The sequence below is a fragment of the Cydia fagiglandana genome, chromosome 23 (genome assembly GCF_963556715.1).
Source record: "Cydia fagiglandana chromosome 23, ilCydFagi1.1, whole genome shotgun sequence".
NCBI classification, from domain to species: Eukaryota; Metazoa; Arthropoda; class Insecta; order Lepidoptera; family Tortricidae; genus Cydia; species Cydia fagiglandana.
In genome coordinates this window covers 9,621,439-9,643,454 of record NC_085954.1, presented here as the reverse complement: position 1 = coordinate 9,643,454, position 22,016 = coordinate 9,621,439, and the positions used below count along the sequence as shown (strand labels likewise).

Here is a 22,016-nt window from a genome sequence, read left to right as displayed (position 1 = left end):
AAGGTAAGAGACCAATATACTCTACATGCTCAAGAATAGAATAGAATAGAATAGAATATCGTTTATTGCACCATGGTAAAAAACAAGTTGTTACAAAATAATAGTATCTCATGGACCCTAATGGGGTATGGCAAACATTTCCTTAATATGAGTAGGTACATATTAAGAACAAATACTACAAACTAGCTTTATAAGTTTAGGAGATCAAAACTTATTTACTATAAACTAACTTATTTAACAAAACTGTCAGTGAGAAAATCGGTTACTGAATAATATGCTTTTTCTGCAAGGAACGATTTCAACTTCTTTGTATACGATGTGTCACTTTCCACTGATTTTAAATAATTTGGGAGGTGATTATAATATTTTACTGCCGCATAATGAGGGCTTTTGCGGTATATTTCTAAGTTTGGCTGGGGTAATTCAAGTTTGTATTTTTGTCTTTTATTCTGTATCACTTTGAACAAATGTATGTTTTTTCTTACATATATACATAACTCTAAGATGTAAAGGCATGGAAGGGTGAGTATGCCGTGTTTGATGAAATAAGGTTTGCAGCTATCCCAATTTCGGATTCCGACTAGCACACGAACGCATTTTTTTTGCATGACAAACAAGTCATGCACATCTGTGCTGTTTCCCCATGTTAAAATTCCATATCTGAACCATGAATTAGCGAAGGCATAGTAAGCGGCTAGTGCAGTACTGAAGTTAGTGGTTTTGCGAAGCGTAAAGAGTCCATACAAAAACTGTGATATCTTGGTTTTAGTGTTTAATATATGTGTTTTCCAGTTCATATGGTTATCGAGAGTAATACCTAAGAGTTTGAAATTATCTACTTCTTCAATTTCTGTGTTATTAAGCGATAATTTTAATTGTAATGGAGTTCTTTGGTAAGGATAAAATTGAATCAATTTGGTTTTGTTTGAATTTATTGCTAGATTATGGTCGCGCATCCACAGATTGATATGATTTAAGGTTTGTGTCAGTTTTAAATTAAAATTTTCATTATTTTTAAAATCAAAAAGGAGAGAGACGTCATCTGCAAACAAAGTACATTTAGCATTAATTTCTTTTGGTAGGTCGTTAATATATAATAAAAATAAAAGACAACCCAAAACGCTTCCTTGCGGGATTGAGCCTTTTATTTCTGTTATACTAGACCGAACTGATTCCAATTGATTGTTAGATGGATTTAGGTATTCTATTTGGACAAGTTGTGTGCGCTTTTCTAGATAAGATTTAAACCAATCGTAAGCTATGCCTCTGATTCCAGATCCGTATAATTTATTAAGCAATATCTCATGAGAAACTTTATCGTAAGCTTTTGTGAGGTCTAGGAGCAATCCAACCGCAAGGCGTCTGTTATTAAGGATTTCCATGATTTCTTGTGTGTAGTTGGTAAGGGCGAGTGTAGTCGATCGATTCTTTCTGAAACCATATTGATTTTCGTCTAAAATTTGATTTTTTTCCAGGAACTTATAGACTCTGTTACACATACACTTTTCAAATACTTTAGAAAGGGTGGGCAAGAGTGCTATGGGCCGATAATTGTTTGTGTCAAGAGTACTCCCTTTCTCGTGTATGGGTTTTATTAAGGATACCTTAAGTTGCTGCGGAAATTCTCCCTCTTTAAAAGACTGGTTAATTAACATACATAGTGGCGTTGTTAGTTCAGTAGCACAAAATCGTAGTAATTTTGAAGGGATATCGTCAATTCCTGAGCTAAGCGTGTTTTTCAGTCCGCGTATAAGTTTAAATACCTCATGTTCGGAAACTGGGTACAAGTATATTGACGAAGAAACTGGAGTACGTACTGGGCGACCGCGTGAGGCGACTGGGTGATCGTCATGAGCTTCCTGACCAGCGTAAACAGAGGTGAAGAAATCATTAAAGGAATTTACAATAAGTTCAGGATTTTCTGTAGTAAAATTTTGAGGCATGATGGTAATTTTCAAGTTTTTTTTCACTTTTATTTTATTTTTTAAATTGTTTATAATTTTCCACATTGTTGCCGTTTTATTATCTGACTTTTGCATTTCATTTATGTAATTTAATCTTTTTGATTGTAGGACTGTTTTTTTCAAAATGTTTGTGTATTGCTTATAATGTATTTTAAGGACTGAACTATTTGATTTATAGGCATGTATTTTTAACAATCTTTTATGTGTACAAGATATTTTTAGGCCCCGGGTTAGCCATGTTTTTTTTGGTTTATTTTTTACTGTTAGGCGTGTAACAGGAATTTCTTGATTTAATATATGTTCTAGAGTTTCAGCTAAAATGTTGTAGTTATCGTTTATATTATTATTACAGTTGAGTATTTGACTCCAATCGATTTTTGAAAGTTCGTTTTTAAATGCCAACATATTTTTCTGGTTGTGAATTCTTTTGTATGTTATATAAGGTTTATTTTGTATGATTTTAACATTGTGGGGTTGGATTTCAAATTTACAAACTATGCTTTTGTGGTCAGATAGTCCGTAGTCTTTGATTGAAGTATCATACGATTTATTGTTGGTAAAAACTAGATCGATACAAGTGGCAGAGTTTAACGTTATTCGAGTTGGTTCTTTAACTAATTCAATCAAAAGGGTCAACATAAGATCAGATAGACGGCGAGAATATTTAGATTTATGTAGCATATTAATGTTGAAATCGCCCCCTATTACAATATGTTTAGTCTGTTCTTTGTATTTAATATTTTCTAATATGGCTTCTATACAATTATAAAATATTTCAATATTTCTATCAGGTCTATATACACATATAACAATAGTGTTTAACTTTGGTAATTCAATACAACAGCATTCAGATATAAACTCAGTAGATAATTTGTTAATGTCATTTCTTGCAATGTATTCTATGCCATTTCTAATCAAAATACAAGTTCCTCCTCCACTATGTTCGCTCCGGCTAAAGCCTGTGGCTACCTCGTATCCCGGTATATCAACTAGATCAAGCTGTGACGACGTCATCCAGGTTTCCGTTAAGCACAGCGCATCAAAGCGATGCTCTTGTAAAAAACTCTCTAAAATGTGTGTTTTATTATTGAGGCTCTGCATGTTTTGAAAAAAGACTGTAAAGTTTTTGTTAGTGGCGAAAATTACTTCTGCTGCTTTCATTTATCACCTGAGAGCTCTGGGACATGGAGCGAGTCGATGTGCTCGTTCGCTCGTTGTTAGATTGCTGAGTTATGCATGAGCTTTTGTTGACTGGAGAGTTGGCGCTTGTCTGAGAGTGGGAGTTGGAACTTCGAACAGGTGCACTACGTTGACCATGTTCTATAGTTGGAGGTGGTACGTATTCGTAACCATTTATAAATATTTTGTCGTGCCTTATTACTGGATGCAGGCCGCGCTTACGCGCGTCTTTTATGGTATCCCTGAGAGCTTGTCTTGAGAGCTGGCAACATCGAGCGCCTCGGCCGCTTCCTCTGGTCACTCCCAGCCTGCGAGCGCCTCCACGCCCACGAGTCAGTGCTGAAGGCCAAAGCCATGGTCGCCTTCCATCGAGGGATCTTCAAGGAGCTGTACAGGCTTCTAGAGTTACATACGTTTAGTCCGCACAACCATGCTAAGCTTCAGACCCTGTGGCTTAAAGGTAAGAGACCAATATACTCTACATGCTCAAGCTGGCAACATCGAGCGTCTCGGCCGCTTCCTCTGGTCTCTCCCGGCCTGCCAGCGACCCCAGACCCACGAATCAGTGCTGAAGGCCAAAGCCATGGTGGCTTTCCATCGGGGGAACTTCAAGGAGCTATACAGGTTTCTAGAATGACATACATTTAGTCCGCACAACCATGCGAAGCTTCAGACCCTGTGGCTTAAAGGTAAGAGACCAATATACTCTACATGCTCAAGCTGGCAACATCGAGCGTCTCGGCCGCTTCCTCTGGTCGCTCCCAGCTTGCCAGTGGCTCCACCAGTCCACGCCTATGATTCCATCGAGGGAACTTCAAGGAGCTATACAGGCTTGTAGAGTTACATACGTTTAGTCCGCACAACCATGCGAAGCTTCGGACCCTGTGGCGTAAAGGTAAGAGACCAATATACTCTACACGCTCAGGCCGGCGACATCGAGCGTCTCAGCCGCTTCCTCTGGTCACTCCCAGCTTGCCAGTGGCTCCACCAGTCCACGCCGATGAATCAGAGCTGAAGGCCAAATCTATGGTCGCCTTCCATCGGGGGGCTCCAAGGAACTATACAGGCTTCTAGAGTCACATACGTTTAGTCCACACAACCATGCGAAGCTGCAGACCCTGTGGCTTAAAGGTAAGAGACCAATATACTCTACATGCTTAAGCTGGCAACATCGAGCGTCTCGGCCGCTTCCTCTGGTCCCTCCCAGCCTGCGAGCGCCTCCACGCCCACGAGTCAGTGCTGAAGGCCAAAGCCATACAGGCTTGTAGAGTTACATACGTTTAGTCCACACAATCATGCTAAGCTTCAGACCCTGTGGCTTAAAGGTAAGAGACCAATATACCCTACATGCACAAGCTGGCAACATCGAGCGTCTCGGCCGCTTCCCCTGGTCGCTCCCAGCTTGCCAGTGGCAACACCAGTCCACGCCTACGAATCAGAGCTGAAGGCCAAAGATATGGTCGCCTTCCATCGGGGGAACTTCAAGGAACTATACAGGCTTCTAGAGTCACACACGTTTAGTCCACACAATCATGCAAAGCTTCAGACCCTGTGGCTTAAAGGTAAGAGACCAATATACTCTACATGCTCAAGCTGGCAACATCGAGCGTCTCGGCCGCTTCGTCTGGTCGCTCCCGGCTTGCGAGCGTCTCCACGCCCACGAGTCAGTGCTGAAGGCCAAAGCCATGGTGGCTTTCCATCGGGGGAACTTCAAGGAGCTATACAGGCTTCTAGAGTCACACACGTTCAGTCCGCACAACCATGCCAAGCTTCAGACCCTGTGGCTTAAAGGTAAGAGACCAATATACTCTACATGCTCAAGCCGGCGATATCGAGCGTCTCGGCCGCTTCCTCTAGTCGCTATCAGCCTGCCAGTGGCTCCACCAGTCCACGCCTACGGATCAGAGCTGAAGGCCAAAGCTAAGGTCGCCTTCCATCGGGGGAACGTCAAGGATTTGTCTAGACTTTTGGAATCACTCACTTTCAGTTCTCATAACCATGCGAAACTCCAGACTCTGTGGCTCCACCAGTCCACGCCTGCGGGTCAGAGCTGAAGGCCAAAGCTATGGTCGCCTTCCATCGAGGGAACTTCAAGGAGCTGTACAGGCTTCTAGAGTCACATACGTTTAGTCCGCACAACCATGCGAAACTCCAAACATTGTGGCTTAAAGGTAAGAATGTAAACCAGCAGATCAGATACCAAGCCCAGTAGTTTACTGGTCATGCTCAAGAATCAGCGTTGAAGGACAAAGCCATGGTAGCCTTCCATTGGGGGAACTTTAAGGAGTTGTATACTGTTGGAGTCACATACTTACAGTCCACACAATCATGCCAAGCTTCAGACCCTGTGGCTTAAAGGTAAGAGACCAATATACTCTACACGCTCAAGCCGGCGATATCGAGCGTCTCGGCCGCTTCCTCTGGTCGCTCCCAGCCTGTGAGCGACTCCACGTCCATGCCCACGAATCAGTGCTGAAGGTTAAAGCCATGGTAGGCATGGTAGCCTTCCATCGGGGGAACTTCAAGGAGTTGTAAAGGTTGCTGTAATCACATGTTTAGTCCGCACAACCATATGCGAAACTCCAAACATTGTGGCTTAAAAGGTAAGAACGTAAACTAGCAGACCAGATACCAAGCCCAGTAGTTTAGTATTCATGCTCAAGAATCAGAGCTGAAGGCCAAAGCCATGGTCGCCTTCCATCGGGGGAACTTCAAGGATTTGTCTAGACTGTTGGAATCACTCACTTTCAGTTCTTATAACCATGCGAAACTCCAGACTCTGTGGCTTAAAGGTAATCTTAATTCTTAATAAACGGAAGTTCATGTTCAAGAATACGTGATGAATGCTGGCACAATACTTGACAATAGCGAAAAAAGACTGAAACGTTTATACTTGGCTTCCGAACCTGAACTTAAAAAACATTTATATATAGTCATACCAAGAAAAGTCTGGAGCGGATTTGATAGCTCCCGCAGTACAAGTGTTATTTTAAACGTCAAACTTCTATGAAATTATGACGTATAAATAACACTTGCACTGCGTGACGTCACTTCAAACTTCTATGAAATTATGACGTATAAATAACACTCGCACTGCGTGGGCTATCAAATCCGCTGCAGACTTTTCTTAGTCCGACTCTACTTAATGAGATTTCGACCTTCTTGGCGTCAAACCTCTCTTCTCTCATACGCTTACAACAGATCAGTAACAGATGCGCTCCAATGCCTGGTAATTCCTATGTATTTTAACAGTATCATAGCTGGCCTGACTTCTTCAGTCGGTCCCTCAATACTGAGGATCGTGACATCATATCCTTCTGTTGAAGACCAGATTCCTCCATAGGGTTCTGTTCCCCGCCAAGCGCATGGCCTCGTGCAGTTTTGATTGGCTGCCTATAAATGCCTGCCTATAAATGTTTGCCTGCTGGCCTGACTATAAATGTTTGTTGCAGCACACTACATGGAAGCCGAGAGGTTGCGCGGGCGGCCGCTCGGAGCCGTCGGCAAATACCGGGTTAGGCGCAAGTTCCCCTTACCCAGAACGATATGGGACGGCGAAGAGACTAGCTATTGCTTCAAGGTTGGTTATAGATTCGGACTACGTTAACTTTGCACGAATTTGCAATTATCCCTATAAGCTCCATATTTCACGAACGTAGCACTTGGCATGAAAACAGCGTGGTTCGACTTACCCAGTGTCAAATGCGCTATCGAAATATTTTGATCCTCTAGAATTCTTACGCACTCTGCAAGTACGTACATATACTTGTCTTAATACAATCGTAGAATACCTGGTTTGTTAGTGCTCGACACCTTGCACTTTGTGACTATGCGCTGAAACTTGGCACAGTTGATTCTTAGCTGGTCTTGAGCAGAAACAGACCGGTAGACATCGAGAACCACGTTTCATTTAGTGGGGGGGAGGGGGAGAAGTTCGACGCCGCCGCGCTTCACTTGGAGCAACATTTCTCTGAAACTATACCTATTAGGGTATGTGATAATATCATTTTCGGATAAATTAAGGATGAGGAATCTAGTTTTGGAACAAAAACAATGCACTTTCTAACAAAAAAAAAGCATAAAGTATAAAAGACTACAAAACGTATTTTTGAATTTTTCATAATTACCAAAATTTTTTTTAAAGTGTAGCAGGAATCTGAAAGCAAAAAATATAGTTGTAAAGCTACACTTATTAAGTTTAAGAAAATATATAGTTTATTATACAAAACTATTGATAAATGGGAGATAAAAAATAATATTAAGCGTGGGTCAGAGTGATCTCAATACAAAATATTATTAAGGTGGGAAAGTTACTTATAACTTGTTCTACAATCGTTTATTTTTTTTAGTTTTTCATAAATAACTCGTAAACGGTAGCCCACAGCAAAAAAATATCTTTTACGTAAGTAATCTGTTTCAGATTACTTATAAAATAAGTGCTACTTTTTTTCGCTAGGATGAATATAAAAAAAAATTGAAGGGAGAAAATAAATTGTAAGGTCCCCTTTTTTAGTCATTCTTAAATAACTCGTAAACGATGGCCAATAGCACAAAAAAATTATTACATGAATAATTTACATAAAAAATCCTACAAAAAAGGTTATTTAAACTTTTTCGCTAGGGTCAATATTAAAAACGATATTAAAGAGAGAAAATAAATTTTAAGGTCCTCTTTTTAAATATTGACCCTAGCGAAAAAGTTTGAATAAGCTTTTTTGTAGGAAATTTTATGTAAATTATTCATGTAATAAAACATTTTTTGCTATAGGCCATCGTTTACGAGTTATTTACGAATTACTAAAAAAGGGGACCCAAGTATTTATTTTCTCCCTTCAATATTTTTTTTTAATATTGATGGTAGCGAAAAAAAGAAGCACTTATTTTATAAGAAATCTGAAACAGATTATTTACGTAAAAGATATTTTTTTGCTGTGGGCTACCGTTTACGAGTTATTTACGAAAAACAAGAAAAATAAACGATTGTAGAACAAATTATAAGTAACTTTCCCACATTTATAATATTTTGTATTGAGATTACTCTGACCCACGCTTAATATTATTTTTTATCTCCCATTTATCAACAGTTTTGTATAATAAACTATATATTTTCTTAAACTTAATAAGTGTAGCTTTACGACTGTATTTTTTGTTTTCAGATTCCTACTACACTTTAAAAAAAATTGGTAATTATGAAAAAAACAAAAATACGTTTTTTAGTCTTTTCTACTTGATGCTTTTGTTTTGTTAGAAAGTGCATTGTTTTTGTTCCAAAACTAGAATCCTCTTCCTTAATTTATCCGAAAATGATATATTACATGCCCTAATAGGTATAGTTTTAGAGAAATATTGCTCCAAGTGAAGCGCGGCAGCGTCGAACTTCCCCCCTCCCCCCCCCCACTTAATGAGAGGTGGCTCTCAACGGCTCCCGGTCTGTTTCTGCTCAAGACCACCTAATAATTAACTGTGCCAAGTTTCAGGTGCAAGGTCGCCATACAACGGTGTGCAGTAACAAAGCAGCTAGAAGGACCATTTTAGCAAAATGTCGTTTAATCTTAATCTATAGGAGCGATATTTATAGCTATAGGAGCGAATGCTCGATTCTCGCTCCTAATTGCGATATAATTAAAGGAACTGAAGTATTGACCAGGATTCGTAGCAACTGTATTTTATTAGCCTCACTAATTTGACAGTGTGTTGAAAGGAACACTAACAATCTGTGTGTCCGTAATTTTAGTAAGTTGGTTCAATCTCAAACAATTCATTTTCAGTTACAAACAAGCTTTTTCCTTCTTGTATGAGGTGGTCAATAAGTGTATCTCCGTACCTAGATTTCATTTTCTCCTACTGTTACATACTTTTTTTGGTAAGTCCCAAGATACGGGCTCAGCCTAGTCAGGGGCTTACCAGACACATCTTGTGCATGAGATGTGTTCTTAATTATTATCTATAAATTTATTCTATTTAATATTTCAAGTCCCTAAACTGTTTTATTTCTTGCAGGAAAAGTCGCGGTCAGTTTTACGGGACTGGTACATACACAATCCGTACCCATCTCCACGTGAGAAGAGAGAATTAGCGGAGACCACGGGTCTCACTACTGTACAGGTATGACTCTTACCTGACTTACTACCGTAGGTATCACGAATACTTCACATAGAAACTGGTACACATTTATTTATTTCTATTAATCCATTCTTATCAATCTATTTATGTACACATTGTATACGGAAGAAGGGATAATGAACGGAGACCGGAGACCAACGGGTCTCACCACTGTACAGTCACCTGCAATAATATTATACACAACGAAGGCCGCAAAAATATCTGACACGATCTTATTTGTAGAGCTATAAAAGCGTGTCACATATTTTTGCGGCCTTCGAAGAGTAACATATTATTGCAGGTGACTGCACAGGTACTACATAGAGACGTATCCTATTAAATGACTACCACGATTCGTGGTCCACGAAAAAAGTTAATCGATAGTAGCTAGGTTTTGGGACTAAAAAAATAAATATAAAAATATATCTATTCAGAATTCAAATGCTCAAAAACTATTATGACGAAAACAGAAAGGCATTCGAAAGTCATAAATGTTCTTGTAAAATGTACAAATTTGTTAAGACTTTTCTTACAAATGTAGTCCTCATTTTTGTCTCTGGAAAATATTTTGACCCAATTTGATGTATACAACCTACTATAGTCTGTATCTTTAAGTATTTAAATAAAAATAAAGAAACAATTTGTACATTTTTAGGGTTCCGTACCCAAAGGGTAAAACGGGACCCTATTACTAAGACTTCGCTGTCCGTCCGTCCGTCCGTCCGTCTGTCACCAGGCTGTATTTCACGAACCGTGATAACCAGACAGTTGAAATTTTCACAGATGATGTAATTACTGTTGCCGCTATAACAACAAATACTAAAAACAGAATAAAATAAAGATTTAAATGGGGCTCCCATACAAAAAACGTGATTTTTGACCAAAGTTAAGCAACGTCGGCAGTGGTCAGTACTTTTGGATGGGTGACCGTTTTTTTTTTGCTTGATTTTTTTTTTTTGCATTATGGTACGGAACCCTTCGTGCGCGAGTCCGACTCGCACTTGTTGGGTAATTATAATTATTATTGGTTAACCAACTAAATACAAAACCGCCTGGAATCTGGAAATATGGATCGTCGTTGAACGACCCGACTTTAACCTCCCTTATTTGATCATGAAATGTCATCAGCTATCTTCAACTTGCTTGTAGCCATTTGGGAGTAGATTTTGTTTACTTTTATTTAAATACCTAAAGATACAGAGTATAGAACAGGCTACACCTTCGTTTGTTTTTTTTTTCGAAGTATTATAAGAGTTAGAAGCATACATATTTTCCATAATGTCAATATCCAGAGAGGAAAATGGGGACTACGGTTATCCCCTTTCCTCTTAATCAACGATCGTCTTCCCACCGTTGGGCTGCGGTGGGCTGGGTATCAGATACCGGGTATTGGGTTACCGGTAGTAACTCCGATCAATATTGACATCAGTATGATTGAGGGCATCGTACTGAGAGCAAACAGAAATTAATATATGAGACTTGGGTACCTAATCAAAACTGCTAGTGACTGCTACCAGTAGGGCTACCGCCAATACCGAAAATCGTCAATTGCGGGGATTTTTCTCAGTCACTCTAATTACGCCTTCATTGGAGTAAAAGAGAAAGATCCCCGCAATTTTCGAATTTCGGTTTTCCCGGTAGACGCTCAGAACACTACTTAAGAGCCAATAGGAGTGGTCATTTCTACATACAAACGTACTCGACTGTTTCCTCCGTGGGTTTTGATGCTAGACCGATGATTTTTTCAACAAAGATTAATATTGTCAATATTTGTGTTGCTTTTTTAGATATTTTTGTTTTTTAAGGATAGAGCCCTTCAAAAATGGCCAAAATGGCCTCATTGACTATGCCACAATGAGAGGCGTAATATTCAAAACTGATATCAATTAGCCAAAAAAGCAAAACTGTCCGACAGATAATTTCATGATCATTTAGATTCCAAATTTGGTTAAGTTTTGGAGGAGGAAACAGTCGAGTACAAACCTTGATTTTTGAGATTTTTACGCAGGATTTTTCGCCTTGTCCTTATCGCACTAGTTTTAGGAGCCGCTTCCGATAGCGAGACGGGTATATACCTAAAATATTTAAAACTCAGCTCCTGTTTCGTCTTAAAATAGGTAACCGGTACAATTAATGGCAATTAACTGTACCTACTGAAATACGCGACTTATCAATAGGGTATTTGACTACAAGTCAAATCAGGCCGCGTAGCCAAGATGCCGATCGGTTACACTCCGTAGTGATCGAAACGCAACTGTCACTGTCGCACTAATATGGAGGAGTGATAGAGAGACATAATGCTTGTCGTTGTCGAAGCGATAGCGATTGTAACCTTGGCTAGGCCGGCAGTTTCGTTATTCGAACTGTCTAAACGATTTTGCTACTATGGAAATCGAAATCTTTTAAGTTATAATCTAAAGGGGCCCACTCAATAACAGTCCGCCGGACCGTATCGGCCTGGCGGTTAAGAATAAAATTTTGACAGTTCCTAACAACTGACAGGCCGATACCGTCCGGCGGACTGTTAATCAGTGGACCCCTTGACAGTTCCGAACAACTGACAGGCCGATACCGTCCGGCGGACTGTTAATCAGTGGAACCCTTGACAGTTCCGAACAACTGACAGGCCGATACCGTCCGGCGGACTGTTAATCAGTGGAACCCTTGACAGTTCCGAACAACTGACAGGCCGATACCGTCCGGCGGACTGTTAATCAGTGGGCCCCTTAATTACCATTTAACTTCAAATCGTATTAAATTATCTTTTTATTTCCAGGTTTCAAATTGGTTTAAAAACAGACGACAAAGAGACAGACAAGCTGAACACAAAGATAGGTAAGTTATTCGATTGTTAATTAATTAGTTAAAACTGACCGTAAGGACCTTACATTTAAACTGGACTAAACCGGGCAGAATGTTAATTCTTTTGAGAAGGGGCTGTCCATAAATTACGTCATCGATTTTTGAAAATTTTTGACCCCCCCCCCCCCTAAAACCATAAAAAAATCATGCTTTGAATGACTCCGTTTCCTCTTTCGTCATGCTACCATCATCCGATGTCCAGACCCCCCCCCCCTAATTTGAAATGACGTAATTTATGAATAGCCCCGAAGCAAAATATGACCTTGAATGTCCACTTGAATGTAAGGAATATGATAATGGAATATGATAGAAAGGATAATGGGGCCATTAATTAATTGCTTGTGGTGTTTTTGACCCCCTGTTGTCGTAAAGTTTGTCTCGACCATAATCTAAAGGCCCCAGTACACAATGGGCCATCGCCGGCCACTCCAAGGGACGCAGCCTTGCGGTAGAATGAGATAGCAATATCACTTGCTCCCTCTAACGCATAAATGCGTCCCTTGGAGTGGCCGGCGATGGCCCATTGTGTACTGGGGCCTTTACGCGAGATCTATTAAAATTAGTATTTGAAGTAAAAATAAAAATGCAAATTGTTTAAAAAAAATGTAGAGTTAATGTCAACTTTCTATGAGAATACGACATTTATAAAGAAAATTCCTCACTTTGTTTTACTCAAATCAGTGCAAAGTTAGCTTAGACGGAGTCTATGAGCTCTATGACACTTCCTGTGAGTTAGTGTACTAACTAGTATTTTAAAATCAATTAAGCTTCCATTTTTCTCAATACAATAGCTCCCAAAACCGGCCTATCTTTAAAATCAGATCGCATCTTATCTGGCCGATCCGCATCTGTTTCGGCTCAATGGCGCGGAAGTCCCGGGCCCAGAGCAGAGAATTAAAAAAAAAAGAAAAAAAAAACAGTGCGTTGAGGGAGGCATGAAGTTTTTTGTTTATTTGAAAACGTGTTGAGTTTAAATATAAGAACGTATAGTTTTGAGCCCCTTTTGACTTGACTATTAATACGAAAGGCGCTATTATCGGGAAACAATATCAATTTTTCTTGAACTTTGGGATTTTTGAATTACGTCACTACGTCAGCTTGGTCGCTCGACGACAGTTCGGAACTTGAAATTATTGTTTTATAACGTGAATCTGTTTTTGGGACAGTTTACACTTTGTCGGGAATCGGGAACACATGCTAAAAATCGGGAGAATCCCGCCTAATCCCGACCATCTGGCAACCCTAGCTGGGACCCATATTAAAAAAAAATAAAGCGGGAAAGTTACTAGATACTAAAATGACAGTTCGATTGGCTATTTTACTAACTAGGTACCTACATACTTACCTAATGTATCTAATGATACCTTTGCCTTTGTGTGTAGTACAAAATGACAGATCGTTTGGACATAATTAAATTAACCAACTAGGATCATACAACAACCACAACAAAATGATACATTACAATAAATTAAATTAGGTAATGATGTAATTCAGGTTATAAATTTTATTTATTTAAACTTTATTAAGTAAATATAATCATAAAGTTAAGCAAAATTAAAGATGTAATTAAAATTACATAAATTTACATTAAAATTAATAGAATAAATTAAAATAAGATACAACGCACACGATAATGGGGAAAATAGGTATGTTATTTATGCTTGGAATATAACCCTTCTCGTGGTAACCCACTGGTAGCCCCGTTATTAAAATCAGGGTTTATAGGTCTTCTAAAATTTATATGTTTTAAGTGTTTTTTTAGCATTAGAAAGAACTTGCAAGAAGGTAAGCGATCTTGACATGTCTTTTAATTGAAAAACGCTTTTTAAAAACCAAAAACTATTACTTATGAAAGCAGAAGAATATAAATGATCGATTGATCGTATTAGATTCATAATTGTTACATATTTGCCGTAACTTATTTTTAAAATGTGTTTTTCAATTAAAAGACACATCAAGATTGTTTACCTTTTTTGTAATGCTAAAAAAATGAGGTACTTACATATGTATATGACCCCATTATTAAGTCTTAATTAATGAATGATTTTTTTTTAGTTTCTGAAGTAGAACTGAGGGCCTAGTCAAGATGACGTTCTTGGCGACTGTACAGTCACCTGCAATATTATGTTACACAACGAAGGCAGCAAAAATATCTGACACGATCTTATTTGTACAGCCATAAGAGCGTGTCACATATTTTTGCGGCGTTCGACGAGTAACATATTATTGCAGGTGGGGTGGCTGTACCTTACATATTATGTACTACTTGTATTTCACTCCTTATCAAAAATACAGTGAGCGAAATGAGTTATTAGGTATCAGCCTGTTAGAGTCGGACCAAGAAAAATCTGCAGCGGATTTGATAGCCCACGCAATGCAAGTGTCATTTATACGTCATAATTTCATAGAAGTTTGACGTTTAAAATAACACGTGCACTGCGTGGGCTATCAAATCCGCTGCAGGCTTTTCATGGACTGACTCTATTAAAATCAATCTTGCACTTTGGGATTTAAAAAACTGTTTAATACTAATTCTTAGAATAAAACGATAGCAAAATTGCTGCTAACACCATATTATATACACTATATACATAAAGGGGCCATACGTTTGTCTATCCATTTGGCTGGCTTCAAGTAACCTGATATCCTATACCCATCTCCAAACGAAATTCAACTCTATCCTTCATAAATTTAGGATCAAATTCAAATGAACAATAATACACACAACAATATATTTTACTGCTATTGAATTCTCGATTTTATGCCAAAAGGATAGAGTTCATTTTTAAATGTGTGTTTTGACCTTTTGTTTCTTGGTAAACGAGGTAGTAATTATTGAGATGTGGAACGGTTTTGATATTGTTTGCGAGTGTTCCTTCAGGTTTTTAAATTTAGAACGTTGACCAGTGACACTTAACGGTCAAAATGGCCTTTGATTCCTTGTAAGGGGAGCATTATAATATGTAGGTATAACAAAAATTACTTAAACATGTTTTAAAATTACTGTATTATAGTACTTTTATATTTAAATTCAAATTATATCAACAAATTATAAAAAATATGGGGAAATTTTACACAAATCAGCCTAGTATGTAGTCCTACAGTACTAATTATATAATACTAATACTTCCTACTCTTATGCTCGTACTAGTTTACTTACTTATCTATTTATTTTATAATCGGTGACTTATTTTTATTATTATGTTACTATGTATTTTATATTTACCAAATTATTTGAACCTGCGAATGCTTATTTTTAGTCGAATAAGTCTAAGCTATTTTAGAGTTTCGAGTTAAGTTAAAAGAAATCAATAATCGTAAATAATCAATATACATAATTTAATTTTGTTGGTATTGGTTGTGCCAATCTTGATTTATCAACCGTTTTGACTCGTTTGCAAATTTAGTTAAAATACAGCCAAATAGTGAGGACGATGTGAACTACCCACATCAATAATCTTAATTCATATTTTATTTCCAATTAAATACAATAAATAAATATCCAAATACCTGCCTGAGCCCTGTAGCTATAGTTTCGCGCGCCCGAACGAGAGAGCGGCTACGTAGCCGAGCGAGACGGCCGTATGTAACCTGACACCGTCACATCTGCGTTTGTAAAAGCGAACAGGGCCGCATTGGGATGATTATAATAATGTAATATTTTTGACACGATTAAATTTTAGGGTTAGGTACAGTCAAGGTCTAAGTCGTAGAAAATGTAATTTTCTATACCTACGTGTAATCTTATAGCCAAAAGGTCAAAATCAAATATTTATTACTAAAAGCTATTATTTTAAGACGTAACTAAACTAGTTAACTGTTATTAGAGTTTATGTTTTGGTAATCGACGTCATTTTATTATCGCGGTGAGTCATTCTGAATAACAAATACTGCACTCGGAATCAGATAGTGTAATAGTACATTATTGTCGAGGCTCGGAAGTAGCTACTTGCAGGCTGAGGATTCGTTTTAAACGGACGACCTTGGGAGTCCGTTTAATTGAATCCGAAGCCAGCAAGTAGCCTTCCAGCCGAGTCATATATAGTGCTTTTCTCAAAAATGGTGCAATAAATATAAATATCACAGAAATATTATACAAAAGCAACTTCCTTACGTATATATTTTCACAGAAAAAAGCCCTTGCCGCCTTTTTATTTTTTTAATTAAAAAATAGAAGTGTATTTTTCTGCCGAAAATACGCCAACCTATTTGAGACAACTAAATAGTCGCGGTTCTAATCATCTGTTTGGCTGTTTAATGGGCCTGTGCCTTCATTTGATATGGCCATTTCAACTTTTAAAAAGTTTGGAACTCGACAAATAATGGAATTTGTATGCAACATTGCAGTCCCAAAATCGAGACTGCAATGTTTTTAACTTTTTAATTTTTGACTGACCATAAACTACACACTTCGCGACCTATTTTTTAGACTGCAAAGTCGACTTTGCCGTCCATTTTTGAGAAAAACTACATTAGTGGGGCAGTATTTTAAGCCGACCACTGACTAACAGGCCGCCGGACGATATCGGTCTGTCAGTTAGAACAAAATTTTGACAGTTCCGAACAACTGACCGGCCGATATCGTCCGGCGGACTGTTAGTCAGTGGTCGGCTTTAAACGGAATTATCTATTACGATTTTATTAGAGTTAGACCAAAAAAAGTCTGCAATGATTTTGATAGCCCACGTAGTGCAAGTGTTATTTTAAACGTCAAATTTCTATGAAATTATGACATATAAATAACAGTGGCACTGCGTGGGCTATCAAAGTCGCTGCAGACTTTTTTTGGTCTAACTCTACATCTATATTGTTGTGTATGTTGAAGTTGTTGTGAAACTCACTATAATTATCACCTTATAAAACAAAGGCCCCCGCCGCGTCTGTCTGATTGTGTGTAACTGTGTATTATGTTCGCGATAAACTTAAAAACTACTGAACGGATTTTCATGCGGTGGTCACTAATCAATAGAGTAATGAGAAAGGTTTAGGTGTGTAATTTGTTAAGAGCCAACAGTAGTGGTAATTTCTCCATACAAATGTACTCGACTGTCTCCTCCGTGGGTTTTGATGCTAGAGCAATGATTTTTTCAACACAGATTAATATTGTTAATATCTGTGTCGGACCGTTTTGTTTTTTTTTGTTTTTGAAGGCGCTAGAACCCTTAAAAAATGGCCAAAATGGCCTCGTAACCAAATTTGGAATGATTATGAAATTATCATTTAGATTTCCAAATTTGGTTACGATTGGTTAAGTTTTGGAGGAGGAAACAGTCGAGTACGAAACCTCGATTTTTGAGATTTTTACGCGGGATTTTTCGCCTTGTCCTTATCGCGCAAGTTTTACGTTAGCGAGACGGGTATATTTACCTAAAATATTTAAAACTCAGCTACTTTTTCGTCTTAAGGTTCTGTGTAACACGTGCGAAGCCGGGGCGGGTCGCTAGTAATTATACAGATGGAGTGCATAATTGTATTCCTTCGTATTTTCTCGGAAATGTGCGTATTTGTCATGCTACTTCACGTTGACTGAAGCACATTTTGTACCGAGACTGACTGAAATAGAGACAAGACAGCACGTTCGTACGTTTCCGTGACAATACGAAGGACAATAATTATGCACTACATTTGTACATACACTGAAAAAAATATGATCTATCGAGCACACATAAAGGATGACTCACGTTAGACCGGGCCGTGGCCGGGCCGGAGCTTCCGGAGCTTCGTTTTCTATGGAAAGCACCACGTGATCAACTGATCAGCCGTCACAGAAAATGACATGTCGGACGCCCCGGCCCGGGCACGGCACGGTCTAACGTGAATCATCCTTTAAAGTGATTTCATTAATTAATTAATTGCTATATACAATATCAACAAATCTACGTACGTACGTAACGTACGAACGGTAAAATTTACTGCTTGGTTCGATAGGGTTATGGAACTGTTTAAAGCTTTAAACAATTGTTATAGGATTTTTTCTCAGTGTATTTGTAGTCTACAATACCTATAATTACGCTCTATTTATACTTCATTAAATCTCAACAGTACAATTAGAAAAAACTGCTAAATATCGAGTTTCACTCCAAAGTATCGGATGTCAGTTATTGACGTTTCATTAAGGCGCGGCTTTTGTTTTTTTTTCTGTTGATTTTTAGTGTTCCGTACAAAACTTTGTTTACGGAACACTTATGGGATCACTTCGGTCTTGCAAATCAGTTAAATACGTTTTTCTCAGAGACCGTTTGACATAGATACCTAAAATTTGGAACAGTTATAGCAATTACCACCACTCATATTGTAAATAAGTCAAAACTGCTTATTTCTTATTAAAGGGGGAAATTTAGGGGGTTGAGAGGGGTAGGCTGAAACTTTTTTCATTTGTAAGAATCGTGTGGGGTACCATTAGAAAGCTTGCAAAAAATTGAGTCGATGGACTGATTTTGACTTCATTTTAGACTGCAATAGTTTCGTCAAAAAATGCATTTAAAGTTGCAAGTTTTCATACAAAAATTTTCACCTCTGTCCTGGCGATTTTCGCGAAAACTATAGCTAACAGGCAGCTGACCAGTCAATACCCAACTTAAAGAAGCATGGAGACGGCGGGAAAATTATCAGCTAAACTTTATCTTTATTAGTTTTTCAACTGCAGCTTGACCTTTGGTTGCTTAGGGCTAGCTAACTGATGCTTACACTGGTTAATTCATATTAGGCGAGAAACATCCTTAGTTAAAACTTTGGCATTGAAATTTATGACTTATGTCTTTGACACAAAGTTTAATTCTGCTTGCTTATTTTTGTGGGATATTTAATTTTATCTCAATAGCCTACTATAAGTATGAGAGAGATCTACAAAATACGACCTTATTATATTGCAAATAAGTTTCAATTTCGAACGGGCTTTCCAACCAATGGACTAGGCATTTCAAAAATCTGAAAAATTCAAATTAAGAATTCCGTTCTTGACTGTTGTCGTTGTGTTTTTTTTCCACAATAGGACACATAGAGTTAGTAAGGCGTATAGAGATAATAAAGTCATTTAATATTTATGAACAGCTTTGGCCTCATGTATAGATTTTATTGAGAGTATCTGATTCGTCGAAACAATATACACAATATTCCTTTTCATTAAGTACCATTACATTTCTGTATTAATTGTATAATTATAATATCTATTAATTATATTCAGTACTTATGTATATTTTTGAACGGATCGGTGAGCAACAAGATTCAGGGCTATAACCGCGAAAATAGAAGTTCGCAAATTGCGAACATTTTTCTCTGTCACTCTAATTACGCCTTCATTGGAGTAAAAGAGAAAGATCCCCGCAAATTGCGAATTTCGGTTTTCGCGGTAGCCCCTCAGTCCTGTTACGAGAAAATAATTTTGGAAGACATTAATAGTATATGACAGTTAAATATCACAGTTTTTAGAAACAAAGGTAAAATTGACGAAATATTTAAAGTAAGCCGATCTTGTTTTTTAGCAGTTCTAAATAATATTAAAGTCTATATATATGGCATAGAACTAGAAACAAAATGAAATAAAAAATAATAATGAGTTCTAAATTCAAATTGAAGGAGTATACATTTAAGGTATTATAGGCCAAGCACGCACCACGATATTAATTTTTGCGACACGATTTTAGAATCGCGCTGTAATATATCGCCTATATCGCAGAAAATTCACTGCGCGCACTGCGATGAAAAAGTCGACGATTTGTTCATTCTCAACATGGATTTCGTACCAGTCGCTTGTCATGAAACGTGTCTTTAATATGCGATTGCTGTATGACTTTGAGCATTTATAACACAAAGGTGATCCCCGTCTATTTCCATAATTAAATGGTCAACATCTAGCGTCTCATTTTGAGACTCCATTGGAGATGCAGGTGCCGAGATGTTGGGGTTTGGAGAGCGAAATGCCGACTGAGGTCCGGCCGGGGTGCGATTTTATTATCATAGTGCGCGCGGGGCCATACAACTCCGCATGCTGCAATCACTTTGCGACAATCGCGGAAAAATGTGACAAATCACAATTTTAAAATCGCTGCGATTTTTTTGTCGCATATGTGCGCACTAACATATAAACACATACGTTGCATTTCTGCGACAAAACTCTGCTCTATTGCTCTGTGCTAAAGCGATGACATTTTGCTAAAGCTCGGCCTTCGGCCTTCGCACTTAGACACTTTGTACTATTGTTCTGTGTGTGTAGTTGAATACGGTATCCTAAAAACAGGCAAACAACCCCTGTAAAATGTAACGATGCGAGCGGTACGGCTACCATCAGTTTGGCATTGACATAAACGCTACCGTGGGCGTGAACGTAATTTACTTTCTATGCATCTCGCTCGTACTAACATATTAGTGCGAAAGAGATATACCTGTAGGAAGTCAATTACGGTCACGATATCGTTTATGTCAAAGCCAAACTGATGGTAGCCGTACGGAACACTAAATGCCTCGAGCTATCTCGGACTTGGCCAAATTATTTTTTCTTTGTGTCCTAATCCTGGGACGTCCGATCATGTGGAAGGAAGCATCTTTTGTCGGTGTCGGAGTAGATATCCCGTTTGGGCAAGGTTTTTTGGGCAATGGTGGTAAACGAGCGCATGGTTCGTATGATAGTAGCAAACCAAATCACGAGTGACCGCGATAGCCCTTAAAAGTAAGCCCTTTGGAAGAGCGAGAGAGCTAAAGGCATAGGTGGGTAAAATCCGCTTACCATCAGACGGACGGTATGCTTGTTTAGCACCGACATGGTACTAAGTATAAAAAAAATCCGTTCCACGAAGAGGAAGTGATAAATCCGAAAAGCTTGGCCTTGTCCCTTGGCTCTTGGGTCAAAAAATACGGTTAAAAAAAAGTTAGAAGTTTCGATCCATTTGTGCCAAATTTTCAATCTCGAGCCGGACCAATCTAACTGCGTGGCAGTGTAAAAATGTCATAATAATGTCGTATTTCTATGGAAATGTGACGTTTATAATGACACTGCCTCACTTTATTACAAGCTTTTATTTAGTTTCACCTGACCGTTGTCTGTAATCAAATCTTGCAAGTTAAATTTGATCCACTTCCCGGTTTCCGATTGAGCTGAAATTTTGCATGCATGTATAAATCAGATGACAATGCAATATTATGGTACCATCGAGCTGGTCTGATGATGGAGACAGGAGGTGGCCATAGGAACTCTGTGATGAAACAACGCAACCTAATTGTGTTAGGGGTTTTTAGAATTGTCTCGATGAGTATTAGTTGTCTGTCGTAAGAAAAGTACAGTCAGCGATAAAAGCTTGTACCATAAATGAATTTTTTGCCAAAAACTTATTTATTTTAGTTCAAGTCGGTGTAAAGTTAGCTTGGCCGGGTTCTAACGTTCTCTATCTTTCTGTACATGTCAAAACTAACCGAACAGCTCCATAACCGATGGAGCATAAACCCTATTCTAAAGAGTGGTCGACCGAGCGCGCCATATCGGATTACGTCAGTAGGGGCTGTCAGCGCGCCTCAATGAGTGCATGATGCACGTCTGTTAGACGGGGTAGTCTCATAACTAAATAATAAGAAGGTATAGGTACCTATCTATCTACCTACCTTCAAACCAGCAATTCTTGATTATTCGCGCACGAAGGGTTTCGTACCATTATGCAAAAAACGGCAAAAATCACTTTTTAGCTATCACGGTTCATGAGATACCTATAGATGCCTCTAGAGCAGTGTTTTTCAAACTGTGGGTCGCGACCCCCAGGGGGGTCGCGGCACTTGTCCAGGGGGGTCGCGAAGCTCAGCTTTGAAAGCAGACTTCATTTTATTTAACTTAGAAATAATCCAATCCTTTAAACTTTAATGGTCGTTAACATACATATCAATAAAACAAAACATTATTAGGTAGATAGGTAAACTGTATTTATT

At 38.4% G+C, this 22,016-nt stretch overlaps 1 protein-coding gene across 1 annotated transcript in view; it reads left to right on the top strand.

Annotated features, from left to right (window-relative positions):
- Positions 1 to 22,016, top strand: part of LOC134675943 (homeobox protein SIX1-like) — a 45,611-nt gene that overhangs the window by 20,730 nt on the left and 2,865 nt on the right. Inside the window, exons 4-6 of the mRNA XM_063534288.1 lie at positions 6,596 to 6,723; positions 9,144 to 9,248; positions 12,022 to 12,080. Coding sequence (XP_063390358.1) covers positions 6,596 to 6,723; positions 9,144 to 9,248; positions 12,022 to 12,080 — 292 coding nt within the window. The remainder of the gene's footprint in view (positions 1 to 6,595; positions 6,724 to 9,143; positions 9,249 to 12,021; positions 12,081 to 22,016) is intronic.